At 36.4% G+C, this 26,675-nt stretch overlaps 1 protein-coding gene across 4 annotated transcripts in view; it reads right to left on the bottom strand.

The window, feature by feature from the left end:
* Nucleotides 1–26,675, bottom strand: part of PTPN4 (protein tyrosine phosphatase non-receptor type 4) — a 172,639-nt gene that overhangs the window by 115,219 nt on the left and 30,745 nt on the right. For 3 of the 4 annotated variants that reach the window (XM_033111995.1, XM_033111996.1, XM_033111998.1), the window contains one exon: nt 4,461–4,568. In XM_033111995.1, coding sequence (XP_032967886.1) covers nt 4,461–4,568 — 108 coding nt within the window. Of the gene's footprint in view, nt 1–4,460; nt 4,569–22,047; nt 22,136–26,675 lie in introns of those variants that run through there. The other variant, XM_033111997.1, reaches the window with a different exon arrangement.

Raw genomic sequence — 26,675 nt, 5'->3', positions numbered from 1 at the left:
TAGTTTTACCACACAGCCCTTGGAGAAGTGCGGGGTCAGTCAATAAGATCTGGTGCAGGGGCCAAATTTGGAAACACCTAGTACTGATAAATCACACTCAGCCAGATGTAATTTCTTCGTTCTCTATAGCCCTTTCCACATCCCTACCCTTAGATGGCTTAGTTCCAAGCCTACCCAATCAGACCTCTGAATTAGAATTAATAAATATGTATAATTTCTCCTTACCCTCATCTCTTAAAACTGATCCCAAGCGTTTCCTGGGGGAAACTAACATGAGCTTCCTCTATGGATGTATCCTCATTCGGCTGGCCTGATGAATAAAATCTCTATTTCTCTGTGAAAACCTGCTGCCTCAGACTTTTGGCTTCCCTGTAAGTGGCAGGCAAGGAAATCACCAACTTTGTTGAGGAACACTAATAACTTCATCATTGCAACAATCTCCCAACTTTCTCTAGTTTGCAACTTTATTTGCCACTGGCTACATGACCAGAGTGGTATGTCTAAAATAAAAGTCTCATGTTATCGTGTAAATAAATCCTTAGGTAACTATAACCTTATAAATTAAAAGGCACTTCATGATCTGACATACTACTCAAACCTCATCTGTGACCCAATCTTCTCCTCTTGCTCTACATTCCATTGATAGGTAAATGTTTTTTGCAGTTCCTCAAATGCAATATTCCTCTCTCCTCAGTCTGGAACTTTGCACACGATGCTGATTCGCTCTGAAAGTCTTCTCTGCACCCCAATCCCTTTGTCATTCCCTCCCCAAATGGAACAGAGTTAGAAGAGACCCAAAGTAAAAATATAACATTTGGCAGGCTAGTTTATACAATAAGTAATAAAAGCCTAAATTAAGGTATTACAGTAGAAACAGATGAAATGAATAGAGAAATAAAAGCGAGCATTTTAGCAATCATGTTGTACTAAAACACGGCTTGTGGAAATAAGAGTCATCTTCTATGGGAGTTTTCCTGTATTTCCTCAATCCCGATAAAATAATTCAAGAACTTTTGAGTTATGTAAAAGGAATTTTCACAGGACAGACCGAGTTATTCCCTGTGAGTTACCTCTTACTTTCGCAGCCTCACTTAAGAGCCTGTTGGGTGAGAGCAGGGACGTGACCAGCAGTGCAGTGCAGTTCCTTGGACCAGCAGCACCGCATTGCAGGGGGACTGGCCGGAAACCCACACTACTGAGCTCCACACCAGACTTTCTGAACCAGAAACTCCAGGCACAGGGACCAGAAATCTGTACTTTAAGAAGCCTTCAGGTGATTCTGATGTAAGTTCAAGTTTGAAAGCCACAGGTTAGGGGATATGGAAACAGTTGTAAACCAGAAAAAATACCATAACCACAACAGAAACTATCAGAAGGATGAAACTGCAGAAAAACAAGTCAATAGTAATCGACAACCTACTCTTTACCCCATTGAAGGGCACTGTAATTCACTCTGGGGGCAAAAAAAGAAAAAGTAAATTTACATGAATAATGTAATCTTAAGACTCTGACAAATATCATGCTGCTAAAGGCCACTAAGGAACAGCTACCTTTAAGTGCTTAAAAACTAAAGAAATTATACATAATGATTTATAACCCCATTATTCATTAGTTTGCTTACTCAATAAACATTTACTGAATGCTGTTATTATACAAGACATTATGGTAAGAGCTAAAGTGATAAACAGGTTTTAAATGAAAGCAAGAGAAAATCCAGGAAGTCACAGCTTTAAGTAACTTTGTTTGTCGCACTGGAACTCATCACCAAGGAAGATTCTAAAGAAAAAAATAGTCAACAATTCTATTTTTGTTCTGTACAAGACCACAATAAAACCTTAGCTGCTTTTTTAATTTATCAATTGTAAGTCCAATGAAATTAATTTCAGTGTGTGTGTCTAAGGAAATATCAGTTCTTATCCTCTAAAACTTATATGTAATATACACATGCAACACATACATATATACATAATATGTATGTATATATAACCTAGATAGGCTTTAAGATGAAAAAACTCTCAACTAAGGGCTGACAAGGATTACGTTTTTTAGAATATTACCAAATTCCTTTTGATCACTGCTGTAATTTATTGCATGGTTACTGCCTCTTTTCAATCAATATGCTCATTTTTATAAGTCCTGTGTACTGTGTACCAATATCATCATTTCTTGGAAGCAATAGGGAGAGTGTAGGGTTTTGAGTCAGACATATATGAACTCAAATCCTTTCTCAGCTACTTAATTATCTGTGTCATTAAATAATGAGGCCTCAGTTAAAAAAATTTTAATGATAGTTTCATGAGATTATTGTGAGAATTTGGTTTACTAACAAGTCCACAATAGATGTTTCATAAATGTCACTCCCTTACTTCTGTCTCTTTTTAAGAATGGCATCTCTTTTCCTTACTCCATTATTTACCCTCAAAGTCTTGATATATTTCATACTGACAGCCAGAAATAGGACACTGCTAACAACATATGTGCTGTAAAGGTCCTTCCTTGGACCGATTCTTCTCAGTATTTAAATACTGAAATGGTAGTGCTGTGGAAAAGACTTGCATGGGGAGTTAGTTTCATTCATGCCAGCAAGTAGTTTTACCTCCTTGGACTGGGATAACAACGTCTCATGAAAAATAAGGGTGTTAGACAAGATAATCTCTAAGACTTTGGATCTTTAGGTCTGTAAGATTCTGATTCTAATTTTTGGGGAAGAATTATTTTGCATCATTAGGAAATGGATCCTTGGACCCGAGAATGCAATTTATTTGGGAAGGAATGCTCAAGATAGAAAAGTAAGGTGAAGTAAGAGAAAGTAGGAGACAGCAAAAAGATCAGTCCAACTCAAAATATCTGCGCTTCCCCATATTCATTCTGCTGTAATTGTTTTAGAACAGAAATGCCTTCTTATATACAAATTTATGTGGCATAATTTTTATCTCTTGTAATACATATGATCTTAATATTGATCCTTCTAGAATACTTTTTCAGGAATGATGGTTTCTCATACTCATGGCAGTGAATATGCTGGTAGGTAGTCTCTTTCTCATAAGATTTGTTGTCCTGTCACTTCTCCAATCAATCTAAAGACAGGCTTATAGTTACAGTGTCAACAAGATAATCTAAGAATGATCTATTTTTTAACCTCAGTGTTGCTCATAGTGAAGTCTAGCAGATACCTTTCAGGTATTTGCTCAGCTTACAATTTATCTTTCTGGAAAAGGTTGCATTACTGACATTTCTACTCACTTCCATTTAAACGTGTATTTATTTATCAAGAAACAACACTATTCCTCTAGGCCCTTGGAGAAGCTCAAGTCATCTGTAAAGGCATCAAAGTATGGGGAAAGTTTGTTATATTTTAGTTCAGTACTAAAAAATTTACTTCTACTGAGACTATCTGGCCCTTGCTTTGTTTTATGCACATCATCCTCATAGTTTTTAATAATAAAAAAAATCAATAAATGACCCCAAGAAAGAATAACATTTAACATTTCATATTTTCTTGCTACTAACCATTCATTCAGAGACCTAGGATCCTGATCATGAAAATGAGACGAGAGCGAGAGATAGAGAAAAACCCTATTTTTCTCACAAGATTTATTTCTATTTTCTATAGCCATTCTATCAACATGACCTCACAAACTGATTTCTAAAGCACTGATCCAGAAAACTATTTCTTCAGCCTCTCAATTTTTCTAAACGATACAAAATGTTTCCTTCAAAATAGTCATTCTCCTGTACCAATCAAAAGGATTATCATATTCTTTTGTAAAAGACCCACTATATAACCATATAAATTTACAAAGATTTCAACATTCTGTTATTCATCACATCCTATCTTCTATTTCTATGATGCGATCTTTCTAATAAAAAGTATCGTGATTGCAATTACTGAGGAATTAATAACTATCTAAAAAACTTAATGCCCAAGAAATGCAAAGCTCTGAAATTTAATCTCTATCTTATTTGGGAAGGTTTCCACTGAATCTTCCTACTTGGAAAATTTACACTTAACAAACTAAGAATTTTGGTTAGAAACAGCTCTCCATGAATGCCACGAAAAAACTAATTTCATTTTAATGCAGGCTAATTTACGTAAGATCAACATACATTAATGTTTTAAAATATAAAATATTTAAAAATAAGTTAATATTTTAATTTTCATACCCAACTTTCTTTCTTTACGTCAAGAAACATGAGTTGGATTTACTTTTCAGTTGTCTGAGACACATAAATTAACAGGCATTAGATTTAACTGACTGACTTATAATTATGAAAACCTTAAGGAAATAACCTTACAGATTAAAACATCAAGAAAATGAGGAAGAAAAGAATTACCTCTAATCATTCAAATTAAAAACTTTTTAAAAACTCACTAAATCAGTGAACATTATAAATCAGAAAGGACTTTATATTACGAACAGAGAGAAAAACTAAAATGAAAATGAACAGCTTAAACTTACTGGGTTATCTGTGGAATCATCAGCCAACTGTAAACCAAAATAGTCACGCTCAGTCAAATCAAGATGCTTGAAGACTATATCCAACAGAACTTGCCCCTGATCATGTTTCTAGAAGAAAAATAAAAGGAAATCAACACTGATAAGCTATGTACACTTTCAGATTTTTAACCTCTTGGACTTTTTTCCTCTTCTGTGAAACTGGCAGCTGTTTCCATACCAATGACTGAGTTGAGAAAGAAGACTTCACAAGTTACACAGTACTTTAAAAAGTCTGACTTCAGGCAAACTGATTCAAAGAGTACATAATAAATATGAAGATAGGAGGAAAACCTTTGACTTAAAATACCGTACGGTTATTTAATAACCTTTCAGGTTATTATCATGGTATTTTTGTAATTTTATATTGTTTCCACATTAACTACTGTATATATCCATATCATTTGTCTTGTGGTTTTTTCATTTTGTTTTTTATTGTGCTTCTCTTTATTGTATTCACAGATGTTGCGTTTTTTACAAATTGAAGGCAAGACCCTCCACCAGCAAAAAGATTATGACTCACTTTATTGCAGTGGCCTGGAACTAAACCTGTAGCATCTCTGAGGTCTGCCTGTATACATTTTTAAAAAGACTGTGAGGGCGAACCTGTAACGTAGAGGAATGAAACGGGCCAGGATGGAACAGTCGCAAACTGGTCAGCTGTTGTCCTGTCTCAAGAATGTCAACTACTCACCTCCAGCCAATTGTTGCCATGTGGAAATGCAGGCCCCAGCTTTACAGATTTTCTCACTTTATTTTTTTTATTTTTATTTTTTTTTTAAAGATTTTATTGGGGAAGGGGAACAGGACTTTATTGGGGAACAGAGTGTACTTCCAGGACTTTTTTCCAAGTCAAGTTGTTGACCTTTCAATCTTAGTTGTGAAAGGTGCCGTTCAGCTTCAAGTTGTTGTCCTTTCAGTCGTAGTTGTGGAGGGCGCAGCTCAGCTCCAGGTCCAGTTGCCGTTGCTAGTTGCAGGGGGAGCAGCCCACCATCCCTTGCGGGAGTCGAAACCGGCAACCTTGTGGTTGAGAGGATGCACTCCAACCAACTGAGCCATCCGGGAGCTCAGCGTCAGCTCAGCTCAAGGTGCCGTGTTCAATTTTTAGTTGCAGGGGCCGCTGCCCACCATCCCTTGCAGGAGTCGAGGAATTGAACTGGCAACCTTGTGGTTGAGAGCCCACTGGCCCATGAGGGAATCGAACCGGCAGCCTTCGGAGTTAGGAGCACGGAGCTCTAATCGCCTGAGCCACCGGGCCAGCCCCAGATTTTCTCACTTTTTGAGTATCCCATCATTTGTCTTGTTTATTCTTACATTTTAATTATGACTGGAAAGTGACATATTTGACTAAATAAAATTTAAAATTTGTGTCTAAAATAAAGTCACAAAAAGGGAAACAAAAACTGAAAATTGTAGCAAACTGATGAAGGATTAATATTTTAATTATAAAAGTATTCAGAGATCTTTAGAAAAATATCTCATTTTAACCACATACCAATTCTATCATGTAGGCATTATTTCTTTTTAGCAAATATTAGTTAGAGTAAGAGTAACAATAACTTCCCTAAGTTCTACAACTACTAAGTTATGGGCGTGACAAGATAAAGGGAATGACAAGATAATTCCCTGAAAAAAATATGTAACTGAAAAATAAAGACATGGAGAAATGATAAACAGCTTCAGTAGTAAAAGAAATAACAAAATCGAAAACTATAGTGACAATCCAAAAAAACATTCCCATGAGTAAGATGAAAAATACTTATTGTTGTTACTACTGTAGATAGATATACTCTTTTGGGAAAGCAACTTGGAAATATTAAGCAAGAACAATAACAATATTGACTACTTCTAGCATCCTAACCTGTGAAAAATAAAATCCAATATTGGGGAAAATAGTTATACATGCCAACATATTCACTGAAGTATTATTTCTATAAAACAAATATTAGAAAACACGTTAGTAAATAGTGGTTTTACTACGAATTTTTACTCTCATTAGTTGTAGCAGTTTGGTAGCTTCCAGCTACAAGCTAGAATTAAAACTCAGAGCTGAAACAATATGGACATGTATTTTTTCATATAATGGAGAGAGTACAGAGGTACAACAGACTCCAGAGCTGCCTAATTCAGCAGATGAGATGTAATCAAGCATGAGGATTCTTTCCATTTCTCTTATCTGCGTTCCTGCTGTTGGCATATTTGTAGACTGCAAGCAAGGTGGTCACAGCAATTTGAAAATTCATACCCATACATAACAATGTTTAAAAGAACAACCTTCCCTGTATGGTTATCTTACAAAGAACTTCCCTTCATGTCTTATTGGCCAGACTGAGTCAAATGGCTATTTGCAAAACTCGTCAATGGCAGGAAGTATGTGCTTCAAACAGTGCCTCACAATGGTGGTTCCCATTCAAATAACGTGTGAATATTTTTTATATTTATGCAACTCACTGCCCCATTCCTCTCCCATTCTTATTCAATTGATCCAGGATGAAGACCAAGCATTAATCTTTATACAAAGCTACTAAGGTAAGTCTAATGTACTCTTCTAGAGACAGGAGACAATAGACCATTTCTCCCTGTATCTCCAGCTAAGTGAAACTTAAAAAAAAAAAAAAAAGATTAAAAACAAACTCTGAAAGGTGAAAAGAAAGTGACAGCTTGGCTAGGGAATTCCTTGAGTTTTCTTTCCATTTCTTTTATTGAGGTAAAAGTCACATAAAATTAACCATTTTAAAATGTGCAATTCAGTGGAATTTAATACGTTCATAATATTGTGCAACCATCTGTTTATTTAGTTCCAAAACAGCTTCATCACACCTAAAGAATACCATACCTATTAAACAGTATCCCGACCCCCCACCCCAAGCCCTGGCAACCACTAATCTCCTTTCTGTCTCTATGAATTTACCAATTCTGGGTATTTCATATAAATGGAATCGAATAATGTGTGACCTTTGTGTCTGGTTTCTTTCACTTAATGTAGAATTTTCAAAATTCATCCACGTTGTAGCAATATCCATACTTTGCAAAGATTTTCTCCCATTTTGTAGGCTGTCTTTTCACTTTTTTGATCACATACTTGGATACACACTAGCTTTTATTTTTTGTGAAGCCCAATTTATTCATTTTTTTTCTTTTGATGCTTGTGAATATCTAAGAATTCATTGCTAAATCCAAGACTATGAAGAATTACCCATGTGTTTTCCTCTAAAAGTTTTGTACTTTTAGCTACATGTAGTTCTCTTAGCCTTTTTGAGTTTCCTTGAAATAAAGTCCTAGATAGACACTATAATGAACCACATGTGAAACTGACCAAAATTAAAAGAGCAAAAGGTTTAAAAACTCACCTACAGTGTGGAATACATGCATGATTTTCAGTTAGGTCTCAGGATCTCTCTCTCTGTCTCTCTCTCTCACACACACACACACACACTAGACCAGAATAGTAATATAAAGATTCTGGAAGCCAAACTGTCATTAGAACCACAATCCACAAAAGCAGGCCAGGCCCCATGTTACCAGGGTGACTCCCTGGTATAAAGATGACTGAATATGGTCCAGTCTCATGTTGCCCAAAATGTCCAAGATACTACCTAACACCACTCATCACACAAATAGTCAGGAAAATTTCAACTAGAATGATAGGAAACAACCAAAGATGCCAACACTGACATGACTCAGATGTTGGAATTATCTGATAAAGATTTTGAAATAGTCATTGTAAAAATGTTCCAATGAGCCATTATGAAAGCTGTTTTTAAATAAAGTTGAAAAAAACAGAATATTTCTGCAAAGAAATAAAAGATATAAAAGAACCAAATGGAAATTATAGAACCCAAATATACAGCAATAGAAATAAAAACTGGCTGGATGTACTAATAGAAGAATGAAGATGAGAAAGAAAAGAATAAATGAATTTCAAGACAGATCAATAGAAATTACCCAATCTAAGCATCACAGAGAAAATAGATTAAAAAAAAGAAAATGAGATTATGTCACAGAAATGGCAGCATGAGGTTAGCCTCTTGAAAACTCCCCTGGAATTCACAGCAAATTGAAGAGCTATAATTCCACAAACGACTCCCTTGCCCAGCGGACAGGCAAGACTAAGAGACATGCAGTTGAAATCATCTAAAGGTGGGCAAATTGGGTGAGTGGGGGAGGAGGGAAGAAGGAAGTGCAGAGACCAGGCTGCACAGGTGCAAGAGAGGGAAGAATTCTGACTGCTAGGACTCCCCTTATGGCCCACAGTCCCACCTGAGGTATCAGCATATAACACGGCTGAACCTAATGCTCACGGCAGAGACCTCGAAGCAAAGACTGAGGGAAGAAGAGTGAAAATGGCGGTTTAAGCCCTCACTGCCGAGCAGAGAACAGAAGCCATGAGAACAGAAGCCATAGGCACTGAGCCTAGCCGACCCCCCCCACCCTCCCAGAGCTCACCCCGCCACCACCTGCCCAGTGCTAGAAGCTGAGCGGTAGCAGTGGCAGATCAAAAGAACAGAATATTTGCAGTTCTGAGAACTGCGGCCCCGCAGCCACAGACTAGCAGCCCAACTAGTTCTGGCAAAAGGGAAGGAATTTTACGCGCAAGATAACTGTGCTGGTAATTGCTCAGACCCACCTCTCACAACCCACCTTGCCGGTGCCCCCACCTATCTGGGCGGATCCCTGCAGGGGTAAACAGAGCCCTGGAAACACACAGGCTCTGAATCTGGTGGAGGAAGAGCTTTGGGACTTCAGAATCTCTCCATAAACCCCAACAGAGCAGTGCCCTGAGACCCAGGCCACCTGCTCACAGAGGAGAATCCTACCTTCCAGGAAGCCCGCCCCCCCCCCCATTGTGTGAGAAGCCAGAACAGTGCAAGAGAAAATACAACACTACAGCATGAGAGAGAATAAAAGGCTGCAGAGGGAGAGAAAATAAAACATTTCATCAAAACCTATTTGAAAGCAAAAAGAAGACCTCTTCCTACCAACCTGTTGCAGAACCCACTCCTGTAGCTGTCTAGGAAGAGAAATAATAATTCATTAATTCCTATGAGTAACCAAGGTAACAAGGCAGCTCAGAAAGAAAACGAAGTCTCCAGAAAATGAACTTAAAGACACGGAAATATGTGACTTAAATGACAAAGAATTCAAGATTGCAGCTCTGAAAAAAACTCAACGAGATGCAAAACACAGACAGGTCATTTAAGGAACTCAGAAACAATCAAAGAACAAAATGAACACTTTACCAAAGAGGTTAAAATTTTGAAAAAAAGAAAATGACCAGATCCTTAGAGACCTGTGGGACATGAAAAAAGATACAACAGTCATGTCTTTAGAATCCCTAAAAGAGAAGAGAGGGAGTTTCAGGATGATAAATGACTTAAGGAAATATTAGCTGAAATTGCCAAATTTGGCAAAAAGCAAAAACATAAATTCAAGAATCCAAATGAAGCCCAAACAAAATTAATTCAAACAAATCCACATCGTAATCAAACTACAGAAAACAAAAAGGAAAAAAGATCTTGAAAGCAACTATAAGAATTAGGCATTTACCTAGAGAGAATGACAATTCAAATTAGAACAGACTTTTCGTCTGCAACCATAAGGCCAGAAGGAAGTGGTACAATCTATTCCAGGTGTTGAAAGAAAAGAACAGTCAACCCAAAATTCTCTATGAAGGGAAAATATTTTACAGGAATGAAGGGTGAATAATGACATTCTCAGAAAAAGAAAAATTTAAGGAATATATCACCAACAGATCATAACTGAAAGAATGCCTAAAAGTTGTCCGACCAAATGAAGTAAGATGAAGAAACTTGGAAAAACAGAAAAGAAGATAGAGGAATGGAATGGAAGAAATTGGGAAAAATATGAAAGCCTATGCTTCTCTTCAGGATTAAATTGTGTGACGATTAAAGCAAAAAATTTTAACTTTATCTACTATGCTGCCCGATTTATGTAGAGAGAAAAAATTTAAGACAATTATAAAGAAGAAAAGGTAAAAGTCCCTACTGGTAAAATTTCTATCATTCACTCACGGTGGTAAAATGTGGTTGCCAATATACTATGATAATTTATATATATAAAATGTAGTAACAAGAGCAACCACTCAAAAAAGCTATATAAAAAGATACTTTCAAAAATACTAAAATAAATAAAACTGAAATTCTAGAAAATGTTTACACAATCTATTATGTAGAAGGAAAAGAACAGAAATGAACACATAAACAGAAAGCAAGTAATAAAATGGCAAACTTAAGTTCTAACGCATAAATAATTACATGAAAGTAAATGGCCTAAATACATGAATTAAAAGGGAGAGACTGGCAGAGTAAGGAAAAAAAAAACATGACCCAACTATATATTATCTAAAAGAAACTTCAAATATGATGGTATATGTAAGTTGAAAGCAAAGGGATAGAAAAAGATATATCATGCAAATATTAATTTTAAAAAGTAGACTTGAGCACAAATAATTTTACAAGGGGGAGAAAAAGGATGTTACAGACTGTTCATGCACAAAAGAACATACCTGGAAAATATATGAAACAAAAATCGAATGTGAAAAAAATTAGATAATAGAAAAGCCACAAAGATAACTAGAAATATCAAAAATTTAACAATTGCTAGAAATACTACACTGAAAATCAGCAAGAACATATAAGTCAATAATATGTCAAGTAACAGGATCTAATTGTCATTTATAGGATACTCTACTCAACAGACACCCATTCTTTTCAAGTGTCTATGGAACATTCAAAGACAGACCACATCCTGGATCATAAAACAAACCTTACCAAATTGAAAACAACTGAAATCACATAGTGTATGTTCTATAACCACAATGAAATCAAAACAGAAAACAGTACTAGAAAAAGAAAAATTTAGAAACTAAACACTTGGAAATTAAAGAACACATTTCTAAATAATCTACAGGATAAAAGGGACTTAGAGAAACAGTACAATAAACTGATCAAAAAAAAAAGGAAACTCAATATGTTACAATCTGGCTGTGGGATACAGCCAAAGCAGTGCTGAAAAGAAAATTTATAGATCTAAATGTTTACATTAGAAAAAGAAAAGCTCTCAAATCAAGTTTAAATTCCCTCCTAAAGGAAACTAGAAAGAGTAAAATAGACAGAAGGGAGTAATACAGGTAAGAGCAGAAATCTATGGAAATCTGGTTCTTTGAAAAGATCAATAAAATCAACTAACTTCTAGCAAGAGTAATAGAGAAAAAAGCAGAAACACAAATTACCAATTACAGAAGTAAAACTGAGGACATCACTACATACTCCAAAAACATTTATAAGGTACATAAATAGAAGAAAACAAATCTACACAATAAATCTGACAACATGGATGAAACAGACTAATTCCTCAAAACGGAAGAATCTACTAGAATTTACCTGACATGAAATAGATACTTTGACTAGCTGTAGAATTATTTTTAAAATAAAATACTTTAAAAAAACACCTCCCCAAAAATGAAATCTCCTGGTCCAATGATTTCTCTTGCAAATTCTAGGAAACATTTAAATAATAATTAAGAACAATTCTATTCAACCTACCTCCAGAAAATCAACTCACTCTGTATCACCCTGCTACCAAAGCCAAAGACAGTACAAAGAAAGAAAACTACACTTATCCCTCATGAACATAGTTGCAAAATTCCTCAACAAAATATTAGCAGATGGAATTGAGCAATCTCTCAAAAGGATTAGACACAATGACTAAGTGGAGATTTTCCAGAGATGGTTCAATGCTCCAAAATCAGTCAGGTGATGATGCCCAGAAAGCAGCTCCATGGACCCGCTCCCCAGCAAAACAGCTATTGTGGGGAAAATAATTTAAAAACAAGCGAACAAAGCAACTCACGAATTTAAAGTTTCAGGAAATTGTCTTAAGAGCGTACAATAAACAAAACAGCACTTATTCAAGGAATTCTAAATCTGGTAAGAGCAGTGAGTGTGTGGCACTTGAGCCATGATCACAATCCACTTCCTCTCACTCCCTCTCAGGCCAACACGATGGAAGCTCTCCTCCAGGCAAGTGCGAAGACGGGATTTCTCCACCTTCACATCCAGTTAAGGGGCACAGTGTCTCTGCAGAAGGGGCAGGGCCACCAGCATTTCTCATGCATCACAGCTCCTGTTAACAGACTGTAAATCACAGGATAGGTGGCCAAGAAGTTGGAGGCCTCCACCCAACCCTGACTCATGGGACTGAGACTCTACCTCAATCACAGAAAGTAAAAAAATACTGATGCCACAAAGCAGATGAGATTGCTCAGGGTCAGAAGGAAGAGTAAGGAAACAGCTGATAGAAAACGCTGACATGAACGAAAATCCCGAGCAGGTAGAACAGTGACTGAGTGAATGATAAAATGGCCTACAGAAGAATTTTGAAATTTATATGGCTTTCAGTCTCTTTGCAGGCATTTCTGGTCCTATAGTTTTTCTTATTTCACAAGACGACCAGTTAGAAAAGGCATTTAACAGAATGTCTAAAACACAGGGACGGCACATCTGCAGAGCAACTAACTTACTGGAAATAGTTTCTCTAAAGATGAAGAGATAGTCCCTAACGGAACTTTAGGCTTATCACTAGAACTTTAAGGAGTAACAACTGCCAGGCAAAACTGAGATTCTTACTCTTGCTGGCAGGCCAAGCATAAGGACAGATGTGTCAGACAAGTTTGTAGGAGACACTAAAAGGCAGCTCTACAGACCTATGGCAGAAAAAAATACTGTGGAAGGTGGTATGGTAAAACGGAAATGGCCAACAGTCAGGCCAAGTCCTTATCTAGCGAGCTGGTACACAGTCATGTATGAATCTTGTTTCCACCTAGGCCAGTTTCATCAACTCTGTAACGCAGGGGACGGACGAGATCCGTGGTACAGAACTACCTGTGCAGTGCCCAGGGCTGAGTGTGTGTACTTAGGTTTATGCCGACGCACGGGGGGAGAAAAGTGCCAGGAGGCCAGACTGGGGCTGCCCGCTCCACCCACAGTCACTGTAACTGATCCACCACACCCCGCCCCCCACACACGTAAGCGTGTGCATGTGTGCACGTGCCTTTACTGGGGGGAAAAAAGAGTCCAGATTTTTAAATGTCTGAACACAACTAGATTAGATGGTGTCTGCAGTCCCTTATTTCTAAAGAGGCTCTCTTGAAGATGGAAAGGAGGAATATATTCATATAAGAAAAGAGACAATTACGTAATCGGTGGCAAGGAGTGAGTTCCCTAACGCCTGGGCCACGGGCTTATAATGCCTGTTCCGGGACTGAAACCCTTTCGACCCCAGGAGAGCATGGACTTGGACTGCCTCCCTGGAGGAGAAATACACCACAGGAATAGATTTTCATTAGGCGTTTAGAGAGCGGAGACAATATAAACTTTAAGATACTACATAAACAACACTGATTTTGATAAGAAAAGAGGTTACTCACTGATGGGAAATGTCACGTTTAATAATAGCTTAAGGAAGTGGCACCAGTTCCTTTTTTCTGCCTGGAACTAATTTATAAAACAGGAGGAGGAGAAACAAATAATACAGTACTCCAAATATAACGCACGGCTTCTGCAGTTGAAAAACTAAATTATTTTCTATATAGAACTCAGGGCAAAAGCTTTCACATAAAGAGAAAGAGCCTCAAGAAGTAAGAGTTATAAATAACAAATTAACAATAATAAAAATAGCCAACATTTACTATGTTGTGAGTGTACATGTATCGACACATTTAATATCATAACAACACTCTGAGGTAGGTACTGTTAAGAATATTTAAAGATGATACCACCAAGGCACAGAGAGGAAACATGGGTTTCTAAAGATCACACAGGTAGTAAGTGGCAGGGCTTCCATTCTACCCCAGATTATCTGGCTCGAGAGTCCACGCTTACAGCCACAACGCAATACTTTGCTTTAAAGAATTATTTTGCCATTGTCAACAATGGCAGACTATTTATATTTAGTCTTCCCATCTGAAAGGGAACTAATTGAAGCTGACAATACACCATTGCTTTGCACAGCCTATTTAAAAACACCAACTTCCCATCCTAGCAGTATGGCAGACTTGATCATCTAAAAACTCTCTGGAACAAAATCCCTAGAAATGCTGGATAAAATGTCATAAACATTCTTTTAATTGCATAGCTAAGCTGAAAAGCAATTTTTAGCACGGATAAAGGAAGAAATGGAAAACTTAAAGAGGCCGGTGTGAGCTGCGATAGGGTGCCCTAGAAGGGCTTGCCGAAGAAGAGCACTCAGGGTTTATCACACGCAGGTGAGACCGGGAGGAGGCCCTGGGCTCAGACAAGGTGAGATACAGAACAGAGACTTTCCTGGATGGCGATCTCCTTAGTGAAAGGTAGAGTATGGGGGAAAAAATTCTCCCACCAGCCCAGGATGCGATCAAAGTTTTTCTGCCTTCACCTGGGATCTGGATGAAGAAGAAAAGTCTCCCCTAAAAATTCACAACCACAAGGCTGCCCTCACATGGGTCTAAAGTTTGATTTGTATACTATCTACTGTCTGTAGAAACCCAAAGGTGAAAAGTTATGATAAGAAATTAGTCCTGGGTAAAAACAAAACGTCTCTCGAGGAACACATCCTTAACCCAGATTACAGATGATCTGCAGAGCTAACGCTTACCTGGAGACAAGGTCAGAGCCCCAAAATTACCATGTGTCCCCGAAAATAAGACCTAGCTTTTAGAGCAAAAATTAATATAAGATCCGGTCTTATTTTACTGTAACATAAGACTGGGTCTTATATTAATTTTTGCTCCAAAAAATGCATTAGAGCTGATGGTCCAGCTGGGTCTTATTTTCGGGGAAACACGGTATAAAACAGGAGGAATCAAGAGCACGAGTCCGAAGAGCTGAATTCTACCCCAGTAGAACTTCAAATAATAGAACTACACAGACTATAAACTTAAATGATGTAAAAGGATCTACTCTACCCAACACAAATATTTATTACAAAGCAAAAATAATTAAGACAGTGTGGACTGGCAATGAAAGACCAAGAGACCATTGGAGTAAGAGGGAAAGCCCAGGAAACGGAGGGGCTGGCAGAGGGGGAATGGGGTGAACAGGCAGAACACAGAAGATTTTTAGGGCAAAGAAATTACTCCATGACACTGTAACAGTGGATACATTTCATTTTACACATGTCTAAACCCATGGAATGTACAACACCAAGAATGAACCCTAACGTAAACTACGGATTTGGGGTGATTGTGATGTGTCAATATAGGTTCATCATACGTACCACTCTGGTGCAGTATACTGACCATGGGGGAGGCTGTGGATGTGTGTGCGTAGTGGATACAGGAGAAATCGCTGTGCCTTCTGCTCAGTTTTGCTGTGAACCTAAAAACTGCTCTAGATGTTTTTTAAAAAATGTTTAAATATTACTGTAAATGTGGTAACTAAGCATGTGTTTACCTTTGCTCCTTCCTGAAAAGCTCATTATATTGAGGGGGAAAAGGGGATAAGCATTACAAAACATAAAACCAAAAGGACAAAGAGAAGGGGAGACGACAGTAGTTAAAGAGATAGGAACACATTTCGGAAGATAGAAAGCATATGGAAGAGACAGCAGAGCTAAATACCAAATACCTGAGAAAGATGGATCCAACATGAAACAAGTCAAAAACATACAAAGGCTCAGAAACTAGAGGCATAAGTATCAGAAAAGGTGAGAATAAAGCATGAGGTGAAAATTTGGAATAAAAGTGGTTGAAAATTCATGTAGGGAGCAATTACATCCTTCAGCCCCCAGTTCCAGTAGAATTAAAACAATGTGATATATACATGATGTATTGTAGAAATGTACTTGAAACCTAAGTAATTTTACTAACCACTGTCACTCCACTAAATGTAATTTAAAAAATGACTATACAGCTCACTTGAGGTGTTCTAAGATAAACTGCAGTGGTTTCAAACCTAGAGACACTAGGCATAGTGAGGAATAGGAGAGAATGGCATAATGGGAACAAGTGGATTTTGTGAACAAGCTACATAACTATCAAAACAGGATGATGGCAATGGGTGAGTCTAGTTATACACCAAGTGTATAGAGCAAACAGTTCAAAAAGGAGCACATCAAAAGCTTCTTAGAAAGATTTCTCTAAGAAGATGAATTTGATAGACTGTCTGACATGAAGAATATATAAAGATAAGATTCAGACGACTATTAAAGAGTTTTGGGGTAACTAATAATCTATATAGGAAACAAAGCAAAGAGAAAGAGAAAGACAGAGGGAGGGAGGGAATTACCAACTATGAAACCCAAGAAGTTTTGCACAAAAGAAAAAATAATCATAGCATACTGTGGCTCCACTGTAAATGTTTACATCATAATAATAATTATGCATAATAATAATAATAATGCCATAATAATGTACACATTGAAAGTAACATAAACTTTATATTAAGTCAATTATATTGATAGGATAAGGAGTAGGGGTTAAGGAAAAAAGAACTAAATTCTCACCTTTTTAAATAGGAAGTCAATAGATAACGCCTAAAACTGAAAAATTAATAGCAACATACACCTGCTATTTAGAGATATACAGGGCAATACCAAGGATTCTACTAAAAAGAATTAAGCTAGCTGTTTCTAGGGAAGTGAACAAGGGCAAGGGCAGAAGACAACTGCGATTTTGTAATACACCTTATAATACAGGTAAATCTATTTGACTCTTTAAATTAAATACATAAATAATTTGAAAAGACAAAAACTGAAAAATGACAGAGAGAAAACTAAGCATGTTTTTTAAACGACGCAATGACTAATTCTAGGAAGAGCAGACTAATCACAGGACACTGCTCGGCTTAGCAGTGACTTAACTTGCACAATCATACGATTAAGTCAGAAACTGCTAACTGCCTACATCATATCCATTTTCTCTCACTTATTTAAAATAAAACTCCAATACTATTTGGGATAGCAACAAGAATATCTAAACTCCCCAGCCTTGCAGCCCAATGTGGGCATGTGACTCAATCCTGGCCACCAAGATGCCACTAGAAACTGTGGGTAGGACTTTTAAAGGCCAAGTTCCTTACAACTGGGAGAGAAAACTAGTATGTGCACCTTTTGCTTCTCCATCCTCCCTCACCACCCACCTGAAAACCGACATGATTGCTAGAGCTCTAAAAGCTCTCCTGGATCATGAAGTATTGTTATGTACAGCCACGCTCTCAGGAAAGTGAAACACCAACAGGAACCATAGCTCCCTGGTAACTGTGAAGTTGTATCTCATTCCTGAACTGTCAAGCTCTAGAATTATTCAATGTGAGAGAAAAACAAAGTTTAGCTCCTTTAAGTTATTGTTACTTCCCGTTTCTTTTATTAGAAGACAAACGTAATTCTGATAAATAGAAAATAGAAAAATAAATAGTAGCGAGATAGATAAATTTAACTAAAAAATTATGACATAAGAATTTTAGAAGGGAGAGTGAGGGTGTAAAATGGACTAAGACTATTAAATCCTCATCTTGTATAAGAGGAAGTGAACTGATAATGCTCAAAATGAAAATAAAAACCAGCATAGAAAAATGGAAGCTGGAGGTTATCACTTTGTGAGGGGTGTAAATGTCTAACTATTACATTGTTTTGTATGAAAGAAAGAAAGAAGGAAGGGAGGGAGGGAGGGAGGGAGGGAGAGAGGGAGGAAGGAAGGAAGGAAAGAAGGAAGGGAGGAAGGGAGGGAGGAAGGGAGGGAGGGAGAGAGGGAGGGAGGAAGGGAGGGAGGGAGGAAGGAAAGACAGAAAGAGAAGGAAGGAAAGGGAAGGAAGGAAGGGAGGTAGGAAGGAAAGAAGGAAGGAAGGGAGAAAAATGGGAAGTAAATACCTAAAGCACAGCTCCAAATGTATTTGGAAGCTACTACTAAAAGAAAAGAATGAGAACATTTCATTAACTTTCATTGTGTTTTATCCTGTTTTGCTTCTTCAAATTATTTAAAATTTATATTATTACTTAGATAAAAATTAACAACCAAAACATTAATGCTGAATAGTTTAATCAGCCACTACAAAAATGTAGCACTAAGGTAGTGAAGAAATAACCTTTTCCAAAGAGAGGTCTGGCCTTTGCCCTCGGCTACTGGGGGGTGTCTTCATTTGCCTGGGGGCTTTGGTCACTGGACAGTCTAACAAACTGATTTATGATGGGGCTTTGGGCCACATCACATCAGTTCCCACCTCGAGAGGAACTGAAGACTAAAGGTATAAGGCCTGACCTCTGGGAGAGGCTAGAGATGAGTTAGTCACACAGGGAGTATGTGATTGAGTCCCAGTAAAATGTTTGGACACCAAAGGCTTGCGGGAGCTTTCCTCGTTGGAAATACTGTGCATATTATCACACATGGGGACCAGGAGGAAGTCACGTCATCCATGACTCCATGGACTAGAAGCTCTCCTGCATTCAGACTGCTTCGGGACTCTGCCCAATGCATCTCTTCCCTTGGCTAATTTTAATCTGTGTCCTTTCCCTGTAATAAACTGTAACCATGCATATAATAGCTTTCAGTGAGTTCCACGAGTCCTTCTAACAAATTATCAAAACTTGGAGTAGTTTTAGGAATCTCCCATGCTTGCATTTGATGTCAGAAGTGAGAGCAGTCTGGTGGACACGATACCCTCTGAACTTTGTGCTCTGGCTAACTCTGGGTAACTAAAGAGGAAGGAGAGGAAAGACAAAGGGCAAGAAGGGATGTTACATTTCCATAGAATCCCTTTTGGATGCTTTATAGACATTCATTTAATCCAGATAACCCTAATATAAGAGATGATACTATTTCCACTGTATATATAAAGAAATTATATATAAAGGGCAAGTAAGTGTGCCAAGGCCACAGAGAGCGTACTTATTAGGATACAAACCTAGCATTTCAGATTCCAAGGCCCATGCACGTCTCACTATATTATATCGTCTCCCTAATATCACAACGCTTCCCATATCAATTACTCATACAATGCTTGAAGTCTTAATTTTGACCTCACTATATGCTTAAATGATCTGTCTGTGATAGTCTAATACCTAGAATCCAGGATCAGATAGATCTATGTAGCTCTTTGTAGAACTAGCACAGTTCCCACCCAAGTTATTCTTGATTAAGAAAAACGAAAGTCACCTCATAGTAATACAAAGGTAAGGAATATCAGAAAATATATATAGTGAATCCAATGTTGTAAATTAACCAAGTACTAAAATTAAGTACCTATTCGATGATTAAGTGCCTATCTACCTCCGGATTTCTTTAATGTGGGAAAAAATTAAACAGCTGCAAAAGAAACATCAAAAACTATAAGCTCTGAAGTTTATTATAAACAAATCAAAGGAAGCAACCAAATGAAATATCTGCACATTCACAAAAATGTCATAACGATATTACAAATCACTCATATATTACAGCTGTTGCTTTTCTTTGTGGAAACTAAACAAAGTGTTACATTAAGAATTATGTGTAGAAATCAAAAGGAACATGAAAAAATAATCATAAAACCAGTTAGTAGGGAAAACATTTAAGAGGAAGACATATTACTATACTGAAATCCCAAATAAGAGGAAAAAAGAGTTTGGGGATAAGTAAAAGATTTTTGAAAGTGAGTAATTTCCCTGTATGTGTACATGCAGTGCATGTATATGTGCAAGTCTGTGTTCTATTTTAAATTTTTGGAAGCACAATAATTTTAAACCTTATTACTGGAAAGAATCTTAAAGAAGGGCAAAGACTAACTGGATGTTACCTTTAGTACAAAACCAAATTTCTAATACATAGATACTTAACTATCTAATTTGACTTAGGAACAATATTCTAAATAAGTACAAACATGAGAAGCAGTTTCTTTTCTACAGTATTGAGATCAGCGGAGTCCAACAACCACCACCAAAATCAGCCTCCGGGCAGAGGGTAACATTGGGCACCAGGGCTTCCTGTGGTGGATTCTTGGGTCCACAGGGGACTCAGAACAGGATTATCCAGGGGAGGGGAACAGGCAATGAGGCATCAGCAAATGGTCATGCAGCTTACTTATGTGATAACTGAATGTACTTCTATGGTCACCAACACCATTCCACTGAATACCATTAATAAAAGCTTGTTTGCAAGTTCTAGTAGGGAAACAGAAAACGGGTCAGAATCATCTGAGAAGGGCATGCTATGCAATTTCCAGAGACACACAAAAAGCAAGAGAGAGAAACTAAGCCCCAAACTAACCACCTAGTTTCATCAGATTAATCATGACAACCAGTGGCCTAGACAGACAGCCTTTACATTCAGTACAACACAAAAACAAAACAAAACAACAACAACAAAAAGTATGATGGCAAAAACACTTAAATCATTTATTCCCTCAAAAAATATGAAATAAGTCATAGAGGATTACCAACCCTGTGTTCCACACACACTGTTAATATGGTAGTTAAGAGACAAACTGGGGACTACAATATTTATGAATTGTTTTTGAGATGCTGGATATATAAACAACAAACACAAAATTGTTAAATAATTAAGTGTTAAGAACTGAACAGCCAAGGAGCGTGTCTCTGATAATAGCTGAGCCCAGCTCAACTAGGATTAAGGTGCATCGCAAATGTGACAGACGAATTCTGAGTCGAAATCTTCTAAAATAACAGACCCAATGGTGCATGTGCTTAGGGTCTCATCTTTGGAAAGCAAGCGGCATTTTATCCCCTTACCGAATCATTGCATCTCAGACTAATTTGATTTTAGAAGATGTATACATTGTCATCACTGAGTTGAGTCCTTATATTTGGTTCAACTATTTGGGTCAACTGAACAATGGATCAAAGAACACAATAAGCAATATATTAAATGTTTCAAATCAAAATCCATTATTATATAATGAGATATATTTTCACATTTTAAAACAACTAAGATTTTCAGTTCTTGTTATGATGGAGTAGCTAATATTGGAATACCTTCCTGCTATAAACATCTATAAAGGTTGAATCAAATACAACACACAAAAACAAACAACAAAACCCAACCCACTATTTGCAGGCATTAGACAACAACCAACACAGGGCTATGATCCTTGATAGAAGAGAATCAGATGAACCAATCCTACATTTACACTGGCTTTCTCCTTGAGGCCATTTTCCAAACAACGATATAGAGAAATAGAGCCCAAGAAGAAAGTGGTAATCTTGCTAGGATGAGAAAATTAAAATTAATGTTTGGGACTGCTAAGGTGGCTGGGTTTTGGCGGCAGGTTTTTAGAGAGGAAAGAGTCAAAGAGAAAAAGCTACAAAAGTCTGTATAAAAATCCCCTTCTGGTCCTCATCTGCCCCCTAGGCTGTGCACACGCAAAATTATACTCCTAGAAGCCTAGGAGGCAAGAGCTGTTGGGAGGCTGTTAACTACACAAAGATTTCAGAAGTGGTACAGTTCTAAAGAAAGGAAGTTCAGGCTCAGTCAGAGGAAAGAGATTTGAATGAATATTTCAGGCATTTATTTGAGACCCTAGACACTCCGTGCCCTACTAGGAAGGAAAACGAAGCTGAAAAGACTTACCTTAGCCAAGCCTGCACCTAAGCCTCCACGAGATCAAAGTGATCACCGGCAGTTTATGCGCCTGCCAGAAAAAAAGGCAATGCTATTTGGAGGAAGATAATAATCCAGAGCTTCTACAATAAGGTTGGCAAATCTTTCCTGGGAAGGGCCAGAAAGTAAATATCTTCAGGCTCTGAGGGCCATAAACAGTCTCCATTGATCATTCTCTTGAAAAGAAAAAAAAGAAACCTTTAAAAATGTAAAAACCATTTTTAGCTCATGGGCTATACAATAATTGGCCCATGGGCCGTAGTTTACTGTCCGCTACTCTACACTCACAATATCTTTCATGCGATGTGAAATTAGTAGATGTGTGAAGTAGAGAAAGTGACTGATAATAAAGAGAAAAGAAGTCAACAAAAAGAGACTTAAGAGTGATTTATATATTGGTCTTAGTATGAGAAGGCTTCAAAATAACTATGATTAACATATTAAAGACAACAGAAAACAGAGAAAACGGATTAAAATATGAAATACTTCCAAAGAAAACTAGAATCAATAAAAATGATCATAAAGACATTCTAGAACTGCAAAATATAATATGTGAAATATAGAAACTCCTAGGATGGGTTTAACCACAGAATAAGCACAGCAAAAAACAGAACACAAAGACAGATTAATAGCTATTCAAAGCATAGAAAGAAATTATACACAAAAAAATTGAACGTATGTTAGAGATAACATGCAGTGAAACAGCCTAACATATATGTAACTGGAGTCTAGAAGGAGAGAAAGAATGGGTTAGAAGCAATATTTAAATCAATCAAGCACGATAAGTTTTCAAACTTTATAACACATTAACTTATACATTCAAGAAGTTCATTGAATACCAAGCAGAATAAACACACACACACACACACACACACACACACACCCACCCACATCTAGGTATATTATAGACAAGTGACTAAAAAAATCAAACATGAAGAGAAAAATCTTAAAAACAGAGGAAGAAAGCACACGTCTCTTGTCCTTCAGAAGAACAATAAGAATGAAAGATGACTTCTCAAGAAAAACTATGAAACATAAGAAATAGCATCTTTAAATTACTAATGAAAAAAATATCAACACCAAATTCTATACCCAGAAAAAATATCCTCCAAAACATGAAGAGTAACTAAAGATATTTTTCAGACAGACAAAAAGCTGAAAGAATCTGTCATTAACAGACCCTATTTCAAAGAATAATAAAAGAATTTCTTTAAGATGAAGGGAAACAATTCTAGATGGAAGCATGGATATGTAAGAAATGAATAGACAATCGATTGTTTAAAGCAATCATAACAATGTCTTGTAGGGTTTATAACATACGAGGGGGGTGGTAAAAATATGTAACAATAGCAAAAAAGTAGGAGGCAAGTAAATGGATTTAAACTGCTTTAAGGCTTTTGCATTTTGGGGAAACATGGTAAAAGTACTAAATAAAGGTAGACTTTTGCAAGTCAGGACACATTTTGCAAGTTCTAAGGTAATTACTAAAAGTATGATATTAAAAGAGTAACCATAAAAGCTAATAAAGGAGATAAAATGGAGTAAGAAATGCAGGGGCACAGGGAATATCTTTTGGTAAGGGAAGTAAGTATTCAATGCCTTAATCTGGTGGTGGTGCTACAGATATATGTGCATATAAACATTCACTGAGTTGCATACTGAAGATTTCTGCACTGTACTATATAACATGTATTATACACATTATAATAAGTAAACAAAAAAAAATCTCTATATACTTTCCAGAGTAAGGAGACTAAGCTGCAGAATTTTTCTAAATAGAGTCAAACATATTTCTCAAAAATGTAATGGCTTACATCTATTTTCTGAAATTTTTTCCATAATGTACACTAGGCACTCAATACTTGTCATTAAATGAAATATATGAATAACTACAATTTTATTTAATCTATTGTACCACTGCAAAGATTTTAAAAGTTACCTAATTCTCAAAAAAAAGTAATATTTGACAATCGTTTCCTGTTTATTTTTTAGGAATAAACTGGCATTTTTACATTTTCCATGCACATGTATTTTCAATGAATATTGCAGGAAACAAACTGGGTTTTGGAAACAGTACAAGTACAACAGTACCTAGATGAAAATATCATCTATACATATAAAACAATGAGATCACTATTGCATAGAATTTTAATAATAATTAATAATAATAATATTCTTCTAAGAAAATATTTCTGGAACTAGAGAATAGATCAATTGAACCACAAGCAATAGAGCAAAGAAGAATCAACCTTTGTAAATTGCATAATATGAGTCAAACACATAAACAAGCACTTCACAAAATTCTCATTTAATTCTAAGCATCCTAAGCAGGACAAGTACTATTCTCTTAACAAATGAAGAATCAGAAATACAGAAAGATAGAGAAACTTGGTTAGAATCACAGAGCTAGTAAGTCTTCAAAATAAAGACTTAGAAATTCATCACTGGATAATAGCCTAGAAAATCTTTCAAGAAAAGTAAATGTCATTATCAGTAACAGATTCATGCATGACAAATATGATACAAGACCTAGCAACTATACATGCTTGATGAAAAGACGTTATTAAAGAATAAACTAAGAAATATGGTAACCTTAATTGCACACAACTATGAATATGACTGACAAGAAGTTTTCTAGTGATATACGAGTAGTTTAGGGAAACATTTCAAAATAGAGAAAGAAAATCTTTAATGATCTATCACATACTACAATGTTTGAATTTTCAAAATTATCATGTCTTCAGTGCAAAAAGATAACCAATTCCATTTTAATGTCTAATTTTACTCAAAAAATCTTGGTAAATAGTAAATTCTCCTTCAAAGTAGACACTGAAAATCAATCTGAGAGATGTCAAGGTTAAACGAGGCAGACTGCACACAAATGTTTGCTTCACTAAAATAACAGTGAAGGCAGTAATCAAGGAGAGTCTGTATAACAAGAGCCCCCTCTGTGACCAACAGCCCCCTCTCATGTCCCCCTTCCTTCTACCAATGTCTGTAAGAACTAGAGATTTACTACTCTCCGATGAAAATGATCCAGTCAGACTACGGATTTAGGGACATCGGGTACAGCTGATTAATTTTTACTGTGCTGAAAATAAGAACACAGACTTAATGGTATTTAACGGAATTAAGAGAACAAATATCAATGGTTTGAACTTCCCTATTAGTTTGCAGGCTATCATATACCACTGCACTCGCTGTATAACAAAATGCATAATAGGGGGCCATTCACATAGAGTAAAATACGCAGCACCTACACAGAAGTACAAAGCAACTCAGACTTTGAATGACCAGGGTGTAAATACCTGGGAGAATAAATATACTACACATCCCACAGTCAATTTCTCATTGTTCCTCTCAGTGCTTTGATGACCTGAAGTAATGGTAGAGAAAGTTTCTAAAACCTTAGTGCTCCTCATTCTAGTAATACACGCAACTCTACCGTGTTTCTCTGAAAATGAGACCTAGCAGGACAATCAGCTTTAATGCATCTTCTAGAGTAAAAATTAATATAAGACTTGGTATTATATTATACTATATTTATTTTATATTTGTATTATATTATACCCTGTCTTATAATATAGTAAAATAAGGCCAGGTCTTATATTAATTTTTGCTCCAAAAGACGCATTAGAGCTGATTATCCGGCTAGGTCTTATTTTCGGGGAAACACGGTATTAGAACTGATATTTAAATATATATTAAAATATATAAACATGCATGAAATAAATATATTAAATATATGTCTTCCTAAAAGAGTAATTAGATAAAGCATTGATTACAACATTAAAAAATAAAACATAGTTTTATTAACTAAAGTACCCAACAGAAAAATTATGCTAGATGGGAAACATAGCAAATCCTTCTACAGTATTTTGGAACAAATAGAGAACTGTAAGTTAAAATAAAAACTAAATATTAACTTATTAAATATTAACTAATATTAAATTAAAGCAAGAATTACTAAGTTTAAATACCCCCAAAAAGAAGTTTAAGGAGTCAATAACAGGAAAAAAGGCTTATTTTCTTATATCAACTCTCTAATACATGAGAGTCACCATTAACCAGAAATTTTTATAAAGCAGAATTACCTGCACTGAATGTTATCTCTGTTTGACCACCTATATTCCAATTATCTATTAATAACTGACAAAATACAAAACACTTAAAATTTTAAGTTTTGGAAAAGCACATTAGTTGGGTATGTTCGATAATATCCTTAAAGATACTACTCTACAACCCCTTTTCCAATGTGAAATGACTTGGAATTTGGGATAAAAAAGGTAAATTAGTGATCCTGCTAAATAGTAATACATATCGAAAATTTTAAACTTAAAAACTGGTAGAAAGCTTAATATTGTATGTTTCCCACCCTTATTGAGATATAATTGACATATAGTATTGTGCAAGTTTAAGGTATAAAACATGCTGATTTAATATACATATACAGTTGACCTTTGACAATGCAGGGTTAAGGGGCACCAACCCTTACCCAGTCAAAACTCCACATATAACTTTGGACTCTCCAAGCCCATTCTTCCCTCGGTATCTGTGGGGATTGGTTCCAGGACCCTGTGCAGGTACCAAAATCCACG

This window comes from Rhinolophus ferrumequinum, chromosome 8, assembly GCF_004115265.2.
Source record: "Rhinolophus ferrumequinum isolate MPI-CBG mRhiFer1 chromosome 8, mRhiFer1_v1.p, whole genome shotgun sequence".
NCBI classification, from domain to species: Eukaryota; Metazoa; Chordata; class Mammalia; order Chiroptera; family Rhinolophidae; genus Rhinolophus; species Rhinolophus ferrumequinum.
This window is presented reverse-complemented; position numbering and strand designations above follow the sequence as displayed.